At 46.9% G+C, this 17,002-nt stretch overlaps 5 protein-coding genes across 5 annotated transcripts; 2 read left to right on the top strand and 3 right to left on the bottom strand.

Annotated features, from left to right (window-relative positions):
* The first annotated feature begins 7,594 nt into the window (after positions 1–7,594).
* LOC136012873 (histone H4) lies at positions 7,595–8,408 on the top strand. Its single transcript, XM_065675919.1, has one exon. It carries the CDS (start codon positions 7,612–7,614, stop codon positions 7,921–7,923), a length of 312 nt encoding a protein of 103 aa, XP_065531991.1. The 5' UTR covers positions 7,595–7,611; the 3' UTR covers positions 7,924–8,408.
* Positions 8,409–8,960: 552 nt separating this feature from the next.
* Positions 8,961–9,493, bottom strand: LOC136012835 (histone H2A type 2-C). Its single transcript, XM_065675883.1, has one exon. It carries the CDS (start codon positions 9,408–9,410, stop codon positions 9,021–9,023), a length of 390 nt encoding a protein of 129 aa, XP_065531955.1. The 5' UTR covers positions 9,411–9,493; the 3' UTR covers positions 8,961–9,020.
* Positions 9,494–10,417: 924 nt separating this feature from the next.
* LOC136012789 (histone H3) lies at positions 10,418–10,918 on the bottom strand. Its single transcript, XM_065675836.1, has one exon. It carries the CDS (start codon positions 10,895–10,897, stop codon positions 10,487–10,489), a length of 411 nt encoding a protein of 136 aa, XP_065531908.1. The 5' UTR covers positions 10,898–10,918; the 3' UTR covers positions 10,418–10,486.
* A 657-nt stretch (positions 10,919–11,575) lies between these two features.
* On the top strand, positions 11,576–13,031 carry LOC136012823 (histone H2A type 2-C). Its single transcript, XM_065675876.1, has one exon. The coding sequence runs from the start codon at positions 11,660–11,662 to the stop codon at positions 12,047–12,049; it is 390 nt and encodes a 129-aa protein (XP_065531948.1). The 5' UTR covers positions 11,576–11,659; the 3' UTR covers positions 12,050–13,031.
* LOC136012868 (histone H4) lies at positions 12,662–13,476 on the bottom strand. Its single transcript, XM_065675915.1, has one exon. The coding sequence runs from the start codon at positions 13,457–13,459 to the stop codon at positions 13,148–13,150; it is 312 nt and encodes a 103-aa protein (XP_065531987.1). The 5' UTR covers positions 13,460–13,476; the 3' UTR covers positions 12,662–13,147.
* Between the last annotated feature and the right edge of the window lie 3,526 nt (positions 13,477–17,002).

Raw genomic sequence — 17,002 nt, 5'->3', positions numbered from 1 at the left:
ATTATCTTTGTCGCTCTGGCAATTTAAGATGTTCAAGGACTAGCACAGCAGTTTAGTAGTTATGTTTTTCCTGCCTAGAGACTGTTATCATGTTATGTGTTTTCTCTAATAGTAAATTTAATAGAATTTAAAACCATATTATCATCTGGAATGGTTTTTTTGTGCATCTCACAGAATTTGTCTACCCAAAGGTTTATCTAAAGCCAATTCTGAATCCTCTTCCCACTCTAAATAAAACTCATGTCATGCTTCCATATGCATTTTATAGTGATCACTGAAACAAGAAAATACTTTCAGGACAAAAATTAAAGCACTTTGTGTTAACCTTTTGACAAGGGGAGTGGTAGGGCCATAGGTTGTTCCTAAAGAACCAGGAAGAATTCAATCAGTATCGCTATCTGGTGGAAGGTGATTTAATATGCTGAACAGAGAAGAGCTCTTGAACAATATTTCATTAACCTGTGCCCGTTTATAAGCAAATGTGGTATCCATTGCTTTTTCCAGTTATTTGAGAATCACAAAGATGACACTTCAGCCCTGGTGTCTGATTTCCTTCCATATTACCAGGTATAACATATAATATGAACACAGTACTTAAATCTTATTAGTAACTAAAATTTCAGATTGTATGAATAGGAAGTTTTGAGCAAATGTAATCCTCTTTCCACCTCACTGTTTTATTTGCAATGGCTGTTCTGTAAATACTAAATGTGTATATAACATGAACAAAAAATAGTTTGCTATAAAATTAGGTTTCAGTAACTATGAAACTGGATAAATGCAATGAAGGGAAAAATTTCAACCAGCACCCTAGATTAAAAAAAAAAAAAATCGTTAAAAAAAGGCGGGGGGGGGGGGGGGGTTTGCAAGAAAAGTGCACCTGAGTGCTATAGTGCTTCAATAGGAAGACAGCTGGGAGAAGGGTAATCTTACTACTTTAAAGATCTTGCTTGTAACAGTTACACAACATAAGATAGGGATACAGGAATGAAATTAAGTTGGAGTGGATGTGGGTATTGAAGATACACCTTCACAGATTAGTAAAACTGAAGTAAAATATAAATATTTTAAGTCTATGTCCAAGGTGTGTTTATAAATCAGTGAATGAGATTTTCTATTGACTTGACTACATAATGAAATAAAGTAGCAATGCTGGGAGGAGATGACATTTAGCAGATACTAAGGCACTTCATAGCAGAGAGGCAGAGGAGAAAAGCTTAGACCTTGAAGTGACATGTCAGCAAAATAAAAACTCATATTGCCTATTCTTGTTATTTTGAACTTGCACACATTTATTTCAGTAACCTTAACTGTAGGAAGTTTAAATACTCCTGCCCTCAGTTGTGGCTTCATAGATTGTTTATTCATATTTATTGGTTGGATTGGCTGAAACTGGGGTGGCTAAAATGGTCGCCATCCCAGTTGTCTGCCTGGCTTTTCTCCCAGCAGTTGATACCGTCTCCCAGTTCCCAACAGGGACAGCTAATAGTATGTATAACAGCTTCTGATCTCCAACGGTTACAGTCTGCTATCTTAAAGTATAAAATGAAGTGACTTGAGAAATTTCCTGACACAGAGAGAAGCTCTGATCTTTCTTTTTTTCTAGTGGCTTTGCAGGAAAGACATGAAATAACTTTAGCCATGTAGAATTGCTGCTTGGAACATATGTTCTTTTCTACATGAAAGAAATACATGCAGGAAAAACATTTTGGAAAGTGGAGGCGCATTTTGCAATTTTAAAAAGAGTTTGCTCCACAGTCAGGGCAGATTAGTTTAGAAGGTATGGACAGATATACTCAGGCAAAGAAAAAAATGTAGTGAAGGATTACATAAGAGGCAGGAATAGCAGTTTCACCTACAGCTGAGCAAATGAGAAAAGGAAATAATCCTGTTTAGGTATAGGATGTTGTAGAAGGACTTTGTGAAGAAGGCGCCATGTAGACGCTGACGTGCAGTTTGGCTTTCCTAATGAGAGTGGAGGGAGGTAGACTTCATCATTCATTAAAAGAGGAGAGGAGTGACATCAGGATCTCCAGAGCTACTTTTTGGAAAGAGCATCACTGTAATGTCTACTAAATCTTAATTGCTTCAATCCTTTCTACCTTGTGGGCACCCCAGCAGGCCACACTACATCAGAAACCTGCAGAGATTGCAATCTGAAGACTGCAAGTCACTTCCCTTCAGATACCCAGGTCTGTCCAACTTTTACAGTTATATTTTAAGACTTCTTGGCATAAACAAGAAGACACAGGAACCACAGCCAAGGGCTGGCACTACAATTGAGAGCTATCAGACATTCCCATCTCCAGCTTAGGACCTGCTAGTACTTGTCCCTAAGAAAATGAACTCTGGGTTATATTTAGATATGTTTGCAGTAATGAGAGGTAGCGCAGTAGTTGTTCTTCTCAACCAATTTTGTTAGGAGGCATTAGCATGAGAGCTAGCCACACCATGTGGCTAATGGGCTGCTCTACCTCTTGAAGGTGAGACCCATGGTCAGTCATTCTTAGACAGCTGGAGGTACAGCTCTGCACCACAGTTCCTCTCATTCCTTCAAGTGACAATTTCCAGAGGGATTTAGGTGAGGAACCTTATATTATGTACTAGACTCCTGCAGACATGTTCCACAGGAAAAAAGTGTAAATACTCCCTGCAACCATGATTATACTCCTATTACACTGTTACACCCATGCCTTACTTGCCTTCAGTGACTTCATCCTTCATCTGAGTTACAAATGTAATAACTGGTATGATCAAACCAGCCAGCACAGTTTAACAACTTTCAACCCTTAGCTAAGGAATTTTAAAGTGGTACGGACCAAACTACAAACTTGTTGCGGCTCAGCAAACAAGTCTCTGCCTACATAATACTAATGTTGTTGCTGCTGCTGCTGTTGTTAAGGCTCCTAAGTGTACAGAGGCCACACAAGGCCTTTTAAATCCAGTGTATGGCTGAGCATCTGGAGTGGGCAGCACAAATAGGGTAGGGCAGCGGATGACTGTCCCTTTAGACTCAGCTTCCTGGAATGTTGCACACCCCTCCCTGTACTCTTGGTTAAGGGTTGGGGCTTCTGTTGTGGCCTCCCTTCATCCTTGCTATGGCATGTCATTTGGATATTGAAAATCTATAGTCCAAAACCTGCACATGTCTATAGTTAGGAGGTACTGGGAAGGATGCTTTTCTTGGGAAAGCAGAAAAAAACACAGCAAAAATGAAGGGAAATGCTTCCCAGAATGGCTGATGTGGGGAAAAAAAAAAGTATTTTGTTGTCTAATGTACAGTAGTTTACCAGGTTAACACATTTTTGTTTTTCTCACACACAGGCAAATAAAAGGTCCTCACTGTCAGTCAGGTATCAAGGAACAAAATTATTTGTGCCTTAAAGTAGTTTGGTTTTCTAAAACTAATCTAAGACACTTGACAAGCTCTCTTCTGAACCATGCTGGCATGCTTTGAACATAGTCATCAACCAGCGATTGAGGACAAACTGTCCATGAAAGGCAAGCAACATTAACAGAAGCTCCATTACCTATGGCTCCTCAAAGAAAGAAACTGTTTCCTCCTGAATTGCCAGTGTCCCTCTTTCACCTGCATTTAATAGTGAATTCCACCAAGAAAAGGTGCCACCACACTGTCCTTTCAGAGCATCCTCTGTCAGCACTGGAGCCTGGCTCCTCAGACCTGTGAGCAACTCACACAGAGTGATGCTGAGCAACTCACTCTTCCTCTCCACAGCACCTGGCACTTCTGTATTTTCTGCCCTCCAGTCTTTCCGATTGGTGTGGCAGTGCTCCCTGTGACTGCCAGTAAAAGCAAGGAAGCAACATGGCCTATCTATAATTCCCCTTCCACTCCAGACAGAGCTACTTTTGGTACTTATGGGGGGATAAGTACTGTTTGGCACATAGTGCATGCACAGCTGGTCTCCAGTCCACCATCTCCATGGCTGGTCACACCCAGCTGCTGATGTGACAGACTTCCAGGTACATTTGGGTTTGCAGGCAACCCTTTCTTTTTGACATGCAGATAGTGATAGTGGCACCCAGGCAGAGCCTGGACTTCTGCCATCACTGAAAGCTAAAGCACTGTGTCACACACTGGGTTAAGATGTTCTCGTTAAGAGATGCTGCGTTGCTGGTTTTGCTGAGAGGTGTGGGGCTGAAGCAGCTACTGGCTCCAGATAAGGCTGTTTGTGCCATCTTTTTAGAGCAGGAGTATCACAAGGTGATACTTGTGTGCCAGCAATATAGGCTGGCTGTCTTCCCACAGAAGGGAGCAAAAAGGTTTTGGAAAGTTGTTCAGTGTGTAAGAGTGCTATGCCATAGCTTATGTTTTTTACAGCACATGATTTGTGTCTGGCAGTCCATGAACTGGTGCCAGAGCACTACTGTCCTTTGTTAGGGTGTCATCCAGACAGCTAGGGGCACTGGAAGGGCCAGCTGGTGCCCAGACATGCCCACAAGATACAAATGAGGCCAAACACTCAGCACTCCTGCTGTCAGACAGGAAGTCAGAAATCTGGCTTTACAGGTTCATGGGAGTACGTGTGCACAGTGTGGGCACATTCAAGAAGGATGTATTTCACCTATTTTGCCTGGAACTTGCCATGTATAATCTGGTCCCAGAAAGAAAGCTTGCCTTCCGTAAGTGTATTAATTCTAAATCTTGGTCTTCCTGACACTTTTTTTTGTTTGTTTGTTTTAGACACTGAAAATGCACTTAAGTTTTAGTTGATGCATGCATGAAATGAGTAGAATAACAAGCTTATCTTTGTGTGCTATTTGAGGTTAGTAGTTTATAATATCTTACATTTAATTGTGTGGTTAACAAGACTAGCATGCAAAGCCAGCAGTGAGCAGCTAGCAGCAAGGATCAGGCTGTGTCCAGAAGTATAGATATAAAGGTAGTAAGTAAAGAGAAACCAGCTGCGGGTTAAGGTTTATCCAAACTGCAATAGGAGACACCTATAAGAAAGGAAACTTAAAAGCCGAAACTACCCAAAGTTGTTGAGAAAAGGGCCTGCTGATCAATAAGGTAAATGTTTGAGCAATTATGATGCTAACTGCCCAGATCTAATGCATGTTCATTTACACAAACATCTTCCTGGAGTGGTGGTGGGAAGAAAATAAAGAAAAAAAACAATCAAAACCTTAGTATATACAAAGGTGTAATCAGTGTTTGGTTTACTAATTCTTTAGAAGAGAACAGGCCTTTCAATGCTAGAGTATATGGGAAGGCTTCTATGGGTGACTCTTGTCACCAAATCACTAGATGGGGGCAGGAATTTTGTTTCCATTTGACACAAATGAAAAGTTCTTACACTTGAAAGTTGGTTGTAGGTTTGTTTTTTTTTTTTTTTTTTTTTTTCCATTTTACAGGATGTGCTTTTTCTCCTAACATGGTGAATGGTCTTAACTCTGTGGTTCTTGGAGTTTTGAGAGTCTTTTTTCGTAACCTTCTTCTCTGTAACGTAGAAGGGTCAGTTCATTTTGGTCTCTTCAGTATTGAAGGAGACACAAGCTGTATTGGGCTAGTACTGTGGGGATGCAAGCTGTAAGTCTGGGAGAGGACAAAGTAAGAATACAGAGTGTAGACGAAGAACTTGTTTCTGCAGTTTGGAATGTCAGCGTGGTTCCAGAGTGGGGGAAAATGAATGAGCAAAAGGAATGGAACAGTCTTGAGATTGTGCTGCATTTTGAATTGCATTCTGGAAAAAGACTTACGATCATAACACTGGAAGAACTGAATAATTCACAGGAAACTTCCACCTGAGCCAATATCCCATCTGTGACAGAGGCCAGTAAAAAAAAAAAAAAAAAGAATGTAAGAACAGTAAGTGATACCTCATCAAAATGATCCCTTAAGTCCTAGTTATTTGTAGGCCAAGGACTCGCCAAGTCAGAGGGGATGTCTTTGAATTAAGGAGCTTTAAATATTTATTGTTTTTTTTCTGGACATAATGCAGCTAATTTTTCATGCTTTGGTGTGTGGCTTTAGCACAACAAATTATAAAAGGTTGAGGAATAGGTACATTGGGAGTGGTAGATGGACAAATGGCTGATGGACATGTATACTACATGGAGTGTATTGCTTTCATAGAGGAGAATGACATTTATATACAGTTAATTTCCTCTGTGTGTGTGTACAAAATGGTGCTGGAAAACATGCTTTCTATGGTGTAGATGAAGTAGGACAAAGTGAAAGCCAGCAAAGAGAGTGAACTTTCCTGCAGCTGAAGAGAGGTGAAGAAATTATAGCAGGGAATGACAAGTCATTTCAAAAAACAAAAAGAAATCAGGTGTCTTCAGGGCCAGGCAGGGGCATTTCTATATAAAATATCTGAGCTGAATAATGCTGGGGAAGAATTACCTCACCATTATATTTTTAGATCACATCACTCACACAGACCTTCCCTCCTGGAGTCACTGTAACTGAGGCAGAAGCAAATGCCAATGTCAGAGAGACAAAGGATTGTCAAAGTTCACAAAAATCTCCCAGAGTCCTTCATCTTGAAGGGCTCTCCTCTGTATCTGTGTGGATAATGACATGTGTTCAGCCATGATGAACACAGGCAAATGCTCCATATTTGAATTATGCTAATCTTCTAGCCCCAGTAGGACCTGAGCTATGAAAGGGTAGACTGCAAGAATAGCCAGCAGGTAACCCATTTTGAGAGTCATAAAATCATACCAAAATAACAAAGAGAAATGTTGTCACTGGCAAAAGAAAAAACATAATACATAAATGAAAAAGTATCTATCCACTCAGAATTACATCAAGCCTTTGAAAACATGAACATAGCTGACATAAGCATTTTTGCTGTGCATTTGACATACATGACAAATTTAGACCTGGTTAGTAGGACTGATCTAAATAAAAATAGGCTGCTTTCTAAATGTGACCAGGATGTCTGGGACTTACTACGAAGCAACTCCACAGGCAGAGGGTAAAAAATAAGAGTGCTTTCTCAACGTCTATAATGAAAAAGACCTTTGTGGACTTACTACTCTGAGTCAGGCATAGCCAGCTTTACTTAATTTTTGTTCTGAAGTGAAGACATAGACACATTTTCCCTTAAGCTTCAATGCATATAAGACAAATACAACCATAAGGCCACGGGGGTGACCTGTCAGTTCTTAAATTTAGCGGCCGGTTCTCAATATTACCATCGAGTACTTCTAATGTGACCTTAGAACTAATGAGACATGGTCAACATGACCTTCGGAACGGTCCGCGGAGAAATCAAGGCCATCCGGTAGAAGATCACTGACGCTATCGGCCCCTCAGAGAAGGAAGGTCTTTGCGTCCTCGCCACGCCTTGGGAGGGAAGATGCCGGGAAACGGCGCTTCAGGGCCTCCGGGGCTGGGGGATGGCGAGCGGGGCGGAGGCAGAGGCGGGGACCGGCGCGGCAAAGCCGGCCGGCGCCCGGGGGAGGTGCCCGAGAGCGGCGAACGGCGAAAGGCCCGCCCCTCGGCGCGCACGCAGGGGGAGCAGGCCCCGCCCCCGTCAGCCGTGCCCGCCCCTGTTTCCAATCAGGTCGGATCTCAGCGTATAAAGGGCGCAGTGCCCGCAGTTGTATCACTCAGCTTGTAACAACGAAGAGAGGAGGATGTCTGGCAGAGGCAAAGGCGGGAAGGGGCTCGGCAAAGGTGGTGCCAAGCGGCATCGCAAAGTGCTGCGCGACAATATCCAAGGCATCACCAAGCCGGCCATTCGCCGCTTGGCTCGGCGTGGCGGCGTGAAGCGCATCTCGGGGCTCATCTACGAAGAGACGCGCGGTGTGCTGAAGGTTTTCTTGGAGAACGTGATCCGCGACGCCGTCACCTACACGGAGCATGCCAAGAGGAAGACGGTGACCGCTATGGATGTTGTCTACGCTCTGAAGCGCCAAGGGCGCACCCTTTACGGCTTCGGCGGTTAAAGCCTTGCACTGTTCCATACGTCTCGCGAACCCAAAGGCTCTTTTAAGAGCCACCCACTTTGTCTTTCGGAAGAGCTGTGTCTCAGCATCCAGTTTTTCTCTTTTTGCTCGTTAGCTGTTTTTTGGGTTTTTTTTTTGTTTGTTTGTTTTTGTTCGGTAGAGCCGTAACTCGTTTGGTTTCATCTCTAGAGTTCATTTATAGTGCTCTGCGGCAGATGCCGCTCTCCGGTTCTGTTTGCTTTCGACTTCGCTTCCGCCGCGTTTGTAGGCGCGTGCCCGGAGCTGTCTGCTGTGCAAGGCAAGCGCTGTGCTGGTTTGTGGCTTCCCGAAGCGCTTCGCCGGTGCCAGGGCGTCCTGGAAGCTGCTGGGGCCTGCAGGATAAGCCAGCTGCCTTTCAGCAGCAGCTTCGCTTTGAGCAAAAGCGGGCCGAGGCGATCGTCCGCGTTCTCTGATTAAATAAAAAAGGGGTGAAAGCCGTCTCTTAACTCGCTAAGATCTTCAGTACTCGCCAGCAGCGGCCCCTTTGCTTTCTCCCGCCCTCTCGCGCCTGAATGGGGTAAGGGCAGTGACGGCGCCGAGTTCGCTTCAGCCGGCGGGCGCGGAAGGGGGCTCCGCGCTCCTGTGGGGGGGAGGTCTGGCGGTACCCGCAGCTGGGCAGCATCTCTGGCGGGGAGCAGGTTAAACACAGTCACTCTCACGATAAGCCTGCATGGGCCACGGCTGGCGCAGGGCAACTCCACGCTCGGCTGAAGTCCTCCGCGGGCGCTCGCCCCACCAGCACCATCGCACAAGTGGAAGGCTAGCACCCCGCTCGTCCGCCAGACGGGGGGTGGTGGGCGGGGCACACAAAGAAAACCACATTTTCTTCCCCAGCCGTGTCTCAGCACTCGGGGATAACTGCGCTGGGCGGGCGCCTGCAAAGAGGGGAGGCTGGTCTCCTCCGCTATCGCGCCGACCCTCCCACGAAAAACGTGGGGATTCCATTCCCTGCCACCTACTTAACAGCATATCAAGCTCTTTCTCGAGGCTGTGGGTGGCTCTGAAAAGAGCCTTTGGGGTTCGCTTCGGTGCGCAGAAGGCTTATCTGCACACAACTTTTACTTGCTTTTGGCCTTATGGCTCTCAGTCTTCTTGGGCAGCAGCACAGCCTGGATGTTGGGCAGCACACCACCCTGCGCGATCGTCACCTTGCCCAGCAGCTTGTTGAGCTCCTCGTCGTTGCGGATGGCGAGCTGCAGGTGCCGCGGGATGATGCGCGTCTTCTTGTTGTCGCGGGCCGCGTTGCCCGCCAGCTCCAGGATCTCGGCCGTCAGGTACTCCAGCACGGCTGCCAGGTACACGGGAGCGCCGGCGCCCACCCGCTCCGCGTAGTTGCCCTTGCGCAGCAGGCGGTGGACGCGGCCCACGGGGAACTGCAGCCCTGCCCGCGACGAGCGCGACTTGGCCTTAGCACGCGCCTTGCCGCCCTGCTTCCCGCGCCCGGACATCTTCACTTCTGGGCCTGTCGGCCGACCCCAACCACCAACTACCAACGGAGAACTAAGGCAGCTAAAGTGCCGGCGCCCTGACGCCAGCCCTTATATCGCTTCCCTTTGCGCGGCCGGAGCCTCCCGATAGGCCGATCCGCCTCCTCGCACAATACGCACCCAATAGCACAGCGAATCTCATCCCGACCAATCGCGAGCGGCTCCGGAGGAGCCCAAGGATGAGGCGGGAGGGGCGGGTTTCGGTAGGCGGCTCCGCCCGGCGGCAACGGTCGCTCTCACCGCCTCAGCTTGGACGCGCGGGGACTGCGCACCCTGTATTTTTATCTGCTTCTCTCCTCCTTTGTTTAAATGCATTGAATCGGGACGGCAAAGTATGGGTTGGAGGGCGCAGAGGAGTAGAAGGGAGAGACAATGCGGCTGTGTCGGTGAGCGGGAGTGAAGAGAGTTGGCAGAATGCTTTCCTTCCTCCTCCCCCCGCCCCCCGCCCCTTTTCATGCTGGGCTTTTTACCCGCGGTATGGTTGTGGTCCTTTTATCAGCATTGGTTCAGCCCGCGAATTTTTCCGATTTACAAAAAATATGCACGCTTTCTTGCACCGTAAAAGTAACACAGCTCATTCCTTTCTAACCGTCCTTGGCCCTCCCCTGCAAACGCACAAGAGGGGACACAGCCTGAACACAGCCTCTATCGTTATTGCTTGGTAATAAAAAGTCAGCTACAGCCTCCGATTTATATACTGCTCTAACAACCTTTCCCACTTTCAAGAACTGTGCAAGCTTCGGTTTATGAAACCTGCGCAGCCAATTCCCTTCTGTTTCCTTACCATAACCACCTCATCTTCACGGTGGACAACTACTCGAACGCGGTTTCTCAATTCAAATGCCAATTAAATACGAGTTAGCTGCTTCTCCTACATTTTGATGTTAAAACTATTTTAGTAATACTTAATGTGCTTAAACTACAAAAACCTTTGTATCTAGTGTTACAGCTCTTCCATTGCTCATGGAGTGGCTCTTAAAAGAGCCTTTGTCTGGATTAAAAAAGCTTTCTAAAACAGATAAGATTTGTAAACACGCCTAGGCGCGTTCGCCACGGATGCGCCGCGCCAGCTGGATGTCCTTGGGCATAATAGTGACGCGCTTGGCGTGGATGGCACACAAGTTGGTGTCCTCGAACAGCCCCACCAGGTAGGCTTCGCTCGCCTCCTGCAGCGCCATCACGGCCGAGCTCTGGAAGCGCAGATCGGTCTTGAAGTCCTGCGCGATCTCGCGCACCAGGCGCTGGAAGGGCAGCTTGCGGATCAGCAGCTCCGTCGACTTCTGGTAGCGCCGGATCTCGCGCAGCGCCACCGTGCCCGGACGGTACCGGTGCGGCTTCTTCACGCCGCCCGTGGCCGGCGCGCTCTTGCGGGCCGCCTTGGTGGCCAGCTGCTTGCGGGGAGCCTTCCCGCCGGTCGACTTACGCGCCGTCTGCTTCGTACGCGCCATAACTCTCAGCAGCCACCTACCCCAATAAGCCCCAGAATCACCGAAACAACTTCTTAGACCGACGTATATATAGCATTGCTGCCCTCTCTGATTGGCGGGCGGGGAAGTGCAGCCTTTTATTGGAGGATTGAGTTTTAAAATTCCCGCCTCTAGGCAGTTACCGCCCAGCCCACGAACCATTTCAGCGGCTGTACGTTATGTATGTGCCAAAAACACCCGGTCGAAAGTGTATGTTTTCATTTTCTGGATTTCCACTGAGAAGTTTTTAATTGGATTTTTTTAGACGTACTGGAAACTAATTATCAACATTTCTCTTTACTCCGTGAAGACAGGGGCTGCTTCCCCTCTTGTGCGTTTGCAGGGGAGGGCCAAGGACGGTTAGAAAGGAATGAGCTGTGTTACTTTTACGGTGCAAGAAAGCGTGCGTATTTTTTGTAAATAACAATACGGGGTGCGCAGTCCCCGCGCGTCCAAGCTGAGGCAGTGAGAGCGACCGTTGCCGCCGGGCGGAGCCGCCTACCGAAACCCGCCCCTCCCGCCTCATCCTTGGGCTCCTCCGGAGCCGCTCGCGATTGGTCGGGATGAGATTCGCTGTGCTATTGGGTGCGTATTGTGCGAGGAGGCGGATCGGCCTATCGGGAGGCTCCGGCCGCGCAAAGGGAAGCGATATAAGGGCTGGCGTCAGGGCGCCGGCACTTTAGCTGCCTTAGTTCTCCGTTGGTAGTTGGTGGTTGGGGTCGGCCGACAGGCCCAGAAGTGAAGATGTCCGGGCGCGGGAAGCAGGGCGGCAAGGCGCGTGCTAAGGCCAAGTCGCGCTCGTCGCGGGCAGGGCTGCAGTTCCCCGTGGGCCGCGTCCACCGCCTGCTGCGCAAGGGCAACTACGCGGAGCGGGTGGGCGCCGGCGCTCCCGTGTACCTGGCAGCCGTGCTGGAGTACCTGACGGCCGAGATCCTGGAGCTGGCGGGCAACGCGGCCCGCGACAACAAGAAGACGCGCATCATCCCGCGGCACCTGCAGCTCGCCATCCGCAACGACGAGGAGCTCAACAAGCTGCTGGGCAAGGTGACGATCGCGCAGGGTGGTGTGCTGCCCAACATCCAGGCTGTGCTGCTGCCCAAGAAGACTGAGAGCCATAAGGCCAAAAGCAAGTAAAAGTTGTGTGCAGATAAGCCTTCTGCGCACCGAAGCGAACCCCAAAGGCTCTTTTCAGAGCCACCCACAGCCTCGAGAAAGAGCTTGATATGCTGTTAAGTAGGTGGCAGGGAATGGAATCCCCACGTTTTTCGTGGGAGGGTCGGCGCGATAGCGGAGGAGACCAACCTCCCCTCTTTGCAGGCGCCCGCCCAGCGCAGTTATCCCCGAGTGCTGAGACACGGCTGGGGAAGAAAATGTGGTTTTCTTTGTGTGCCCCGCCCACCACCCCCCGTCTGGCGGACGAGCGGGGTGCTAGCCTTCCACTTGTGCGATGGTGCTGGTGGGGCGAGCGCCCGCGGAGGACTTCAGCCGAGCGTGGAGTTGCCCTGCGCCAGCCGTGGCCCATGCAGGCTTATCGTGAGAGTGACTGTGTTTAACCTGCTCCCCGCCAGAGATGCTGCCCAGCTGCGGGTACCGCCAGACCTCCCCCCCACAGGAGCGCGGAGCCCCCTTCCGCGCCCGCCGGCTGAAGCGAACTCGGCGCCGTCACTGCCCTTACCCCATTCAGGCGCGAGAGGGCGGGAGAAAGCAAAGGGGCCGCTGCTGGCGAGTACTGAAGATCTTAGCGAGTTAAGAGACGGCTTTCACCCCTTTTTTATTTAATCAGAGAACGCGGACGATCGCCTCGGCCCGCTTTTGCTCAAAGCGAAGCTGCTGCTGAAAGGCAGCTGGCTTATCCTGCAGGCCCCAGCAGCTTCCAGGACGCCCTGGCACCGGCGAAGCGCTTCGGGAAGCCACAAACCAGCACAGCGCTTGCCTTGCACAGCAGACAGCTCCGGGCACGCGCCTACAAACGCGGCGGAAGCGAAGTCGAAAGCAAACAGAACCGGAGAGCGGCATCTGCCGCAGAGCACTATAAATGAACTCTAGAGATGAAACCAAACGAGTTACGGCTCTACCGAACAAAAACAAACAAACAAAAAAAAAAACCCAAAAAACAGCTAACGAGCAAAAAGAGAAAAACTGGATGCTGAGACACAGCTCTTCCGAAAGACAAAGTGGGTGGCTCTTAAAAGAGCCTTTGGGTTCGCGAGACGTATGGAACAGTGCAAGGCTTTAACCGCCGAAGCCGTAAAGGGTGCGCCCTTGGCGCTTCAGAGCGTAGACAACATCCATAGCGGTCACCGTCTTCCTCTTGGCATGCTCCGTGTAGGTGACGGCGTCGCGGATCACGTTCTCCAAGAAAACCTTCAGCACACCGCGCGTCTCTTCGTAGATGAGCCCCGAGATGCGCTTCACGCCGCCACGCCGAGCCAAGCGGCGAATGGCCGGCTTGGTGATGCCTTGGATATTGTCGCGCAGCACTTTGCGATGCCGCTTGGCACCACCTTTGCCGAGCCCCTTCCCGCCTTTGCCTCTGCCAGACATCCTCCTCTCTTCGTTGTTACAAGCTGAGTGATACAACTGCGGGCACTGCGCCCTTTATACGCTGAGATCCGACCTGATTGGAAACAGGGGCGGGCACGGCTGACGGGGGCGGGGCCTGCTCCCCCTGCGTGCGCGCCGAGGGGCGGGCCTTTCGCCGTTCGCCGCTCTCGGGCACCTCCCCCGGGCGCCGGCCGGCTTTGCCGCGCCGGTCCCCGCCTCTGCCTCCGCCCCGCTCGCCATCCCCCAGCCCCGGAGGCCCTGAAGCGCCGTTTCCCGCCGTCTTCCCTCCCAAGCGGGGCGAGGACGCAAAGACCTTCCTTCTCTGAGGGGCCGTTTGTCTTTATATTTCATCCCTGAGGACCAGAGTTAAATATGTGAAATGTGAGAATGTCAGCTGTAAAATGCGTTTAAAAATTATTCCCAGTTGCAGTTAACAGCATAATTCACTTTGGAATTTCTGTCCTGTCCTTTGCTGTCATCCCTAAGTGCTTTCATATGCATGGAGTCTTAGAACCATGTATTTGTTGGTTTTCTGAATAACGTTTTCACTCAGTTATGAGTCCTCTTTATTATTTTCCCCATTCTCTCTACTTCAGTACATGATGAATTCACCTGATAATCTCCTTCTATGTTCAAAATTTAAAATCTTCACAAAATAACAAATTGGCAGAATTTTGGCTGGTAAAGCATGCATTTCCTTGAATTTTGAGTGTTTCTTCAAGAATTTCAAGTCCGAAAACCTTGATGGAAGCTCTCCTGACCTCCTGTTTTCTTTCATTGTCAGTATGCACCCATTAGGGTTTACTTAAATTTTTCTGGTGTTATGTAAATGCTTAGTTAAAAGTTTAATCATTGTGGTATTAAAGGAAAAGAGGAGTTTCAAGAATTAAAGTACATATTTAATTTTCTTTTATCAGAAAAGACAACACACATTTTGTGTTACTATACTAGGAAGGGAAAAAAAAGTCTTGTTATGCTATTACAAATTTTATATTTTCAAAGTTAAAAATACAGCACTGGTTTAGCAGGCTTTGAAGCAGTCAGAGAGAAATTCCTTTAGGTGTACAAATACCTACACATTGCTCTAAAGTACTCCGTAGTGCCTAGACTGTTACACAGTAACATAAATTATGCCAACTGGAACCAGCGGAGTTAGAGAGATCTGTGTAATTTGCTACATGGAGAAAACTAACAAACAAATATATATTCAAGTGTATTAGGAGTTTCACAAAAATCTTCGACTTCTCTCACTAGTGCATCAAAACTTTATCACCTTGTGCCATATGTAGAGTTTCCAAAGGGCAATAACTGCCAGTTGGGAAAGAGTGTTCCCATTCACCACCTAACCTTGCAATTTGAAACGAAATTCTAATCAGATTTTTAGAGAAGAACTGTAGGTCAGCTCATTCTTCAATTACATTTAGGAATGTATGACCTGGGAAATGGTTCTTTTTTTCCTTGTCAGTGTTTTTATTTCATCTGTACTGTTGGGTGAGTGTAAATTCTTCCTTTTTATGATTCTCATCCTTGCACCAGTGAGGCAGCTCTAGCAACACCCCTTAGGTCCAATGCTGTCTCAGAAACTGCTATTGCTCTACATAGCAGAAAAAGAAAAAATGAAAAATTCCAATCCATAGCTTCCGCATACTGAGAAGCCAGGTTTCTGTTCTCTCACGAGTGCTAGTGGACAAAACCTGGAAGATAGAGAAGTAGTTTTCATTTGTATTTGAGAAGTGTTTTTGTCATTTAAAAAGAATTGTTCCAGTTCCTGACAATGAAGCACATTCTGCTGCATGGGGAAAAAAATAATAAATAAAAATTAAGATGCCTTCCAAACATGGATTATACTCTTCTGAACATTTTGTAGTGCATATTTCACCATGACCTACGGCCTATGCCCATAAATTTGTGAGAAGAGTAAAATTACATTGCCCTATAACCAAGCCAAGAACCTTACCATTATGGAAGCCAGAATTCACAGTGAAGAAATTGGCTGCTGTTCATTTGTGCATGGTGCTAATGAAAATACTGCATCAACATTTATTATAGGACATTTTGTATTAATTCAGGAAAATAAATGTCAGTAGGTGCAGAGGAAAACAGTGAGAGTCTATGACTCTAAAGCAGAAGGATGCAGGGAGTCATGATTTACTGAACTTTAAGACACCTCTTCTGGGAATCGGCTTTGAAAGAGGCCGTTAAAACAAAGGGAACAGTCATTTGGTACTACTTTCCTTGTTCTTCCTTGGAATAAGAGCAAGCATAGATGTCCAGTTTCAGTAAACAGTCTGCATAAAGTTGAATTGATCCAAAGCAGGTGTGGGCTTCCAATGCAGAACCTGAACCCCTCACATTCTCCTGTCAATGGTTCTTTCCATGGTGATTTGTTTTTTGTTGGTTGTTTTGTTTTGTGTTTTTTTTTTTTTTTTTTTTTTTTCCCTAGTAACCTCTTATGGAATTTCTGGTAGAATCTGTCCATAGGCCTGTGGTATTTCACAAAAATGTGCATTTTCTGGAAGAAAAGTAACAACATTTTAGTAAAATATTTCAATATTTTTATTGACACTTGCTGATTCTAAAAGTGAAGGAAAGTTGGATGGAGCAGTGATACCCAAGTAGAACTTCTGCCTGAAGAAATAATGGATTATCAATCTTGGGGAAGCCTTTCTGCAGTACATACAGAACTGCACCAAATTAAGCACATGCTATCTGTTTTGGATTATATTCTACAGTGACTGAAAAAAATAAATTTTAGTCTGCAGTGGCTGAGAAATTAAAAATCATGAACGGAGTTACAATCCAAATACATGGATAGTTCTAGGATATTATGCTTGAATATCCAAAAGCAAAGTGAAACTGAGTGAAAGAGCCAGAGGGACGCATATGATCTGCAAGTTGCTTCCTCACTTATGTCTGCCATTCCTGACTTCTATTTTATGATGATCTTTGATTTGACCTACACTGCAGACAAAATTATAAAGTTTGTTTTGTTGTTTGGTGGGTTTTTTTCATGAGAACCCACAGCCTTATGCTACCAGTCTGTCTTATTTTGCTCACGAGTGTCTTGCACAGCAGACAGAGATAATCTTCAAAGTACAGAAATATATCTTACATGAAGCAATAATGGTCTTGAGAGAACAAAATGTCTAAACACTTTCCAGTTTCCAAGTAAGCCAAGAAACGATTGTGACAATAAAAGCAGAAAATGTTCCGTTTCTATTTGCAGGAATCTCAGAGTACATTTCTGACAAAATAAAATAAAAAAATAATAAAGAAACACAAAGATTACTAGGAATCTTTCCAAGACTGGTAAGTATGACAATATTCCTTATTGTATGAGTCCAGAGAAATGACAGAAACCTGACACTAAATGTGAATGGCTTGAAACAAACAAACCACTTATTTATAGCTATGAGTATACAAGAGAGTTACAAAATGTTAGCTCCACTGCTGCTACAAGGACTCGAAATGTCAGTTCTTTCTTACCATGAGGGTTCATTACTAGTAACTTAGAAAAAAATCTTTTCATCAGAATATCAGCAG

The sequence above is a fragment of the Lathamus discolor genome, chromosome 1, assembly GCF_037157495.1.
Source record: "Lathamus discolor isolate bLatDis1 chromosome 1, bLatDis1.hap1, whole genome shotgun sequence".
NCBI lineage: Eukaryota > Metazoa > Chordata > Aves > Psittaciformes > Psittacidae > Lathamus > Lathamus discolor.
This window is presented reverse-complemented; position numbering and strand designations above follow the sequence as displayed.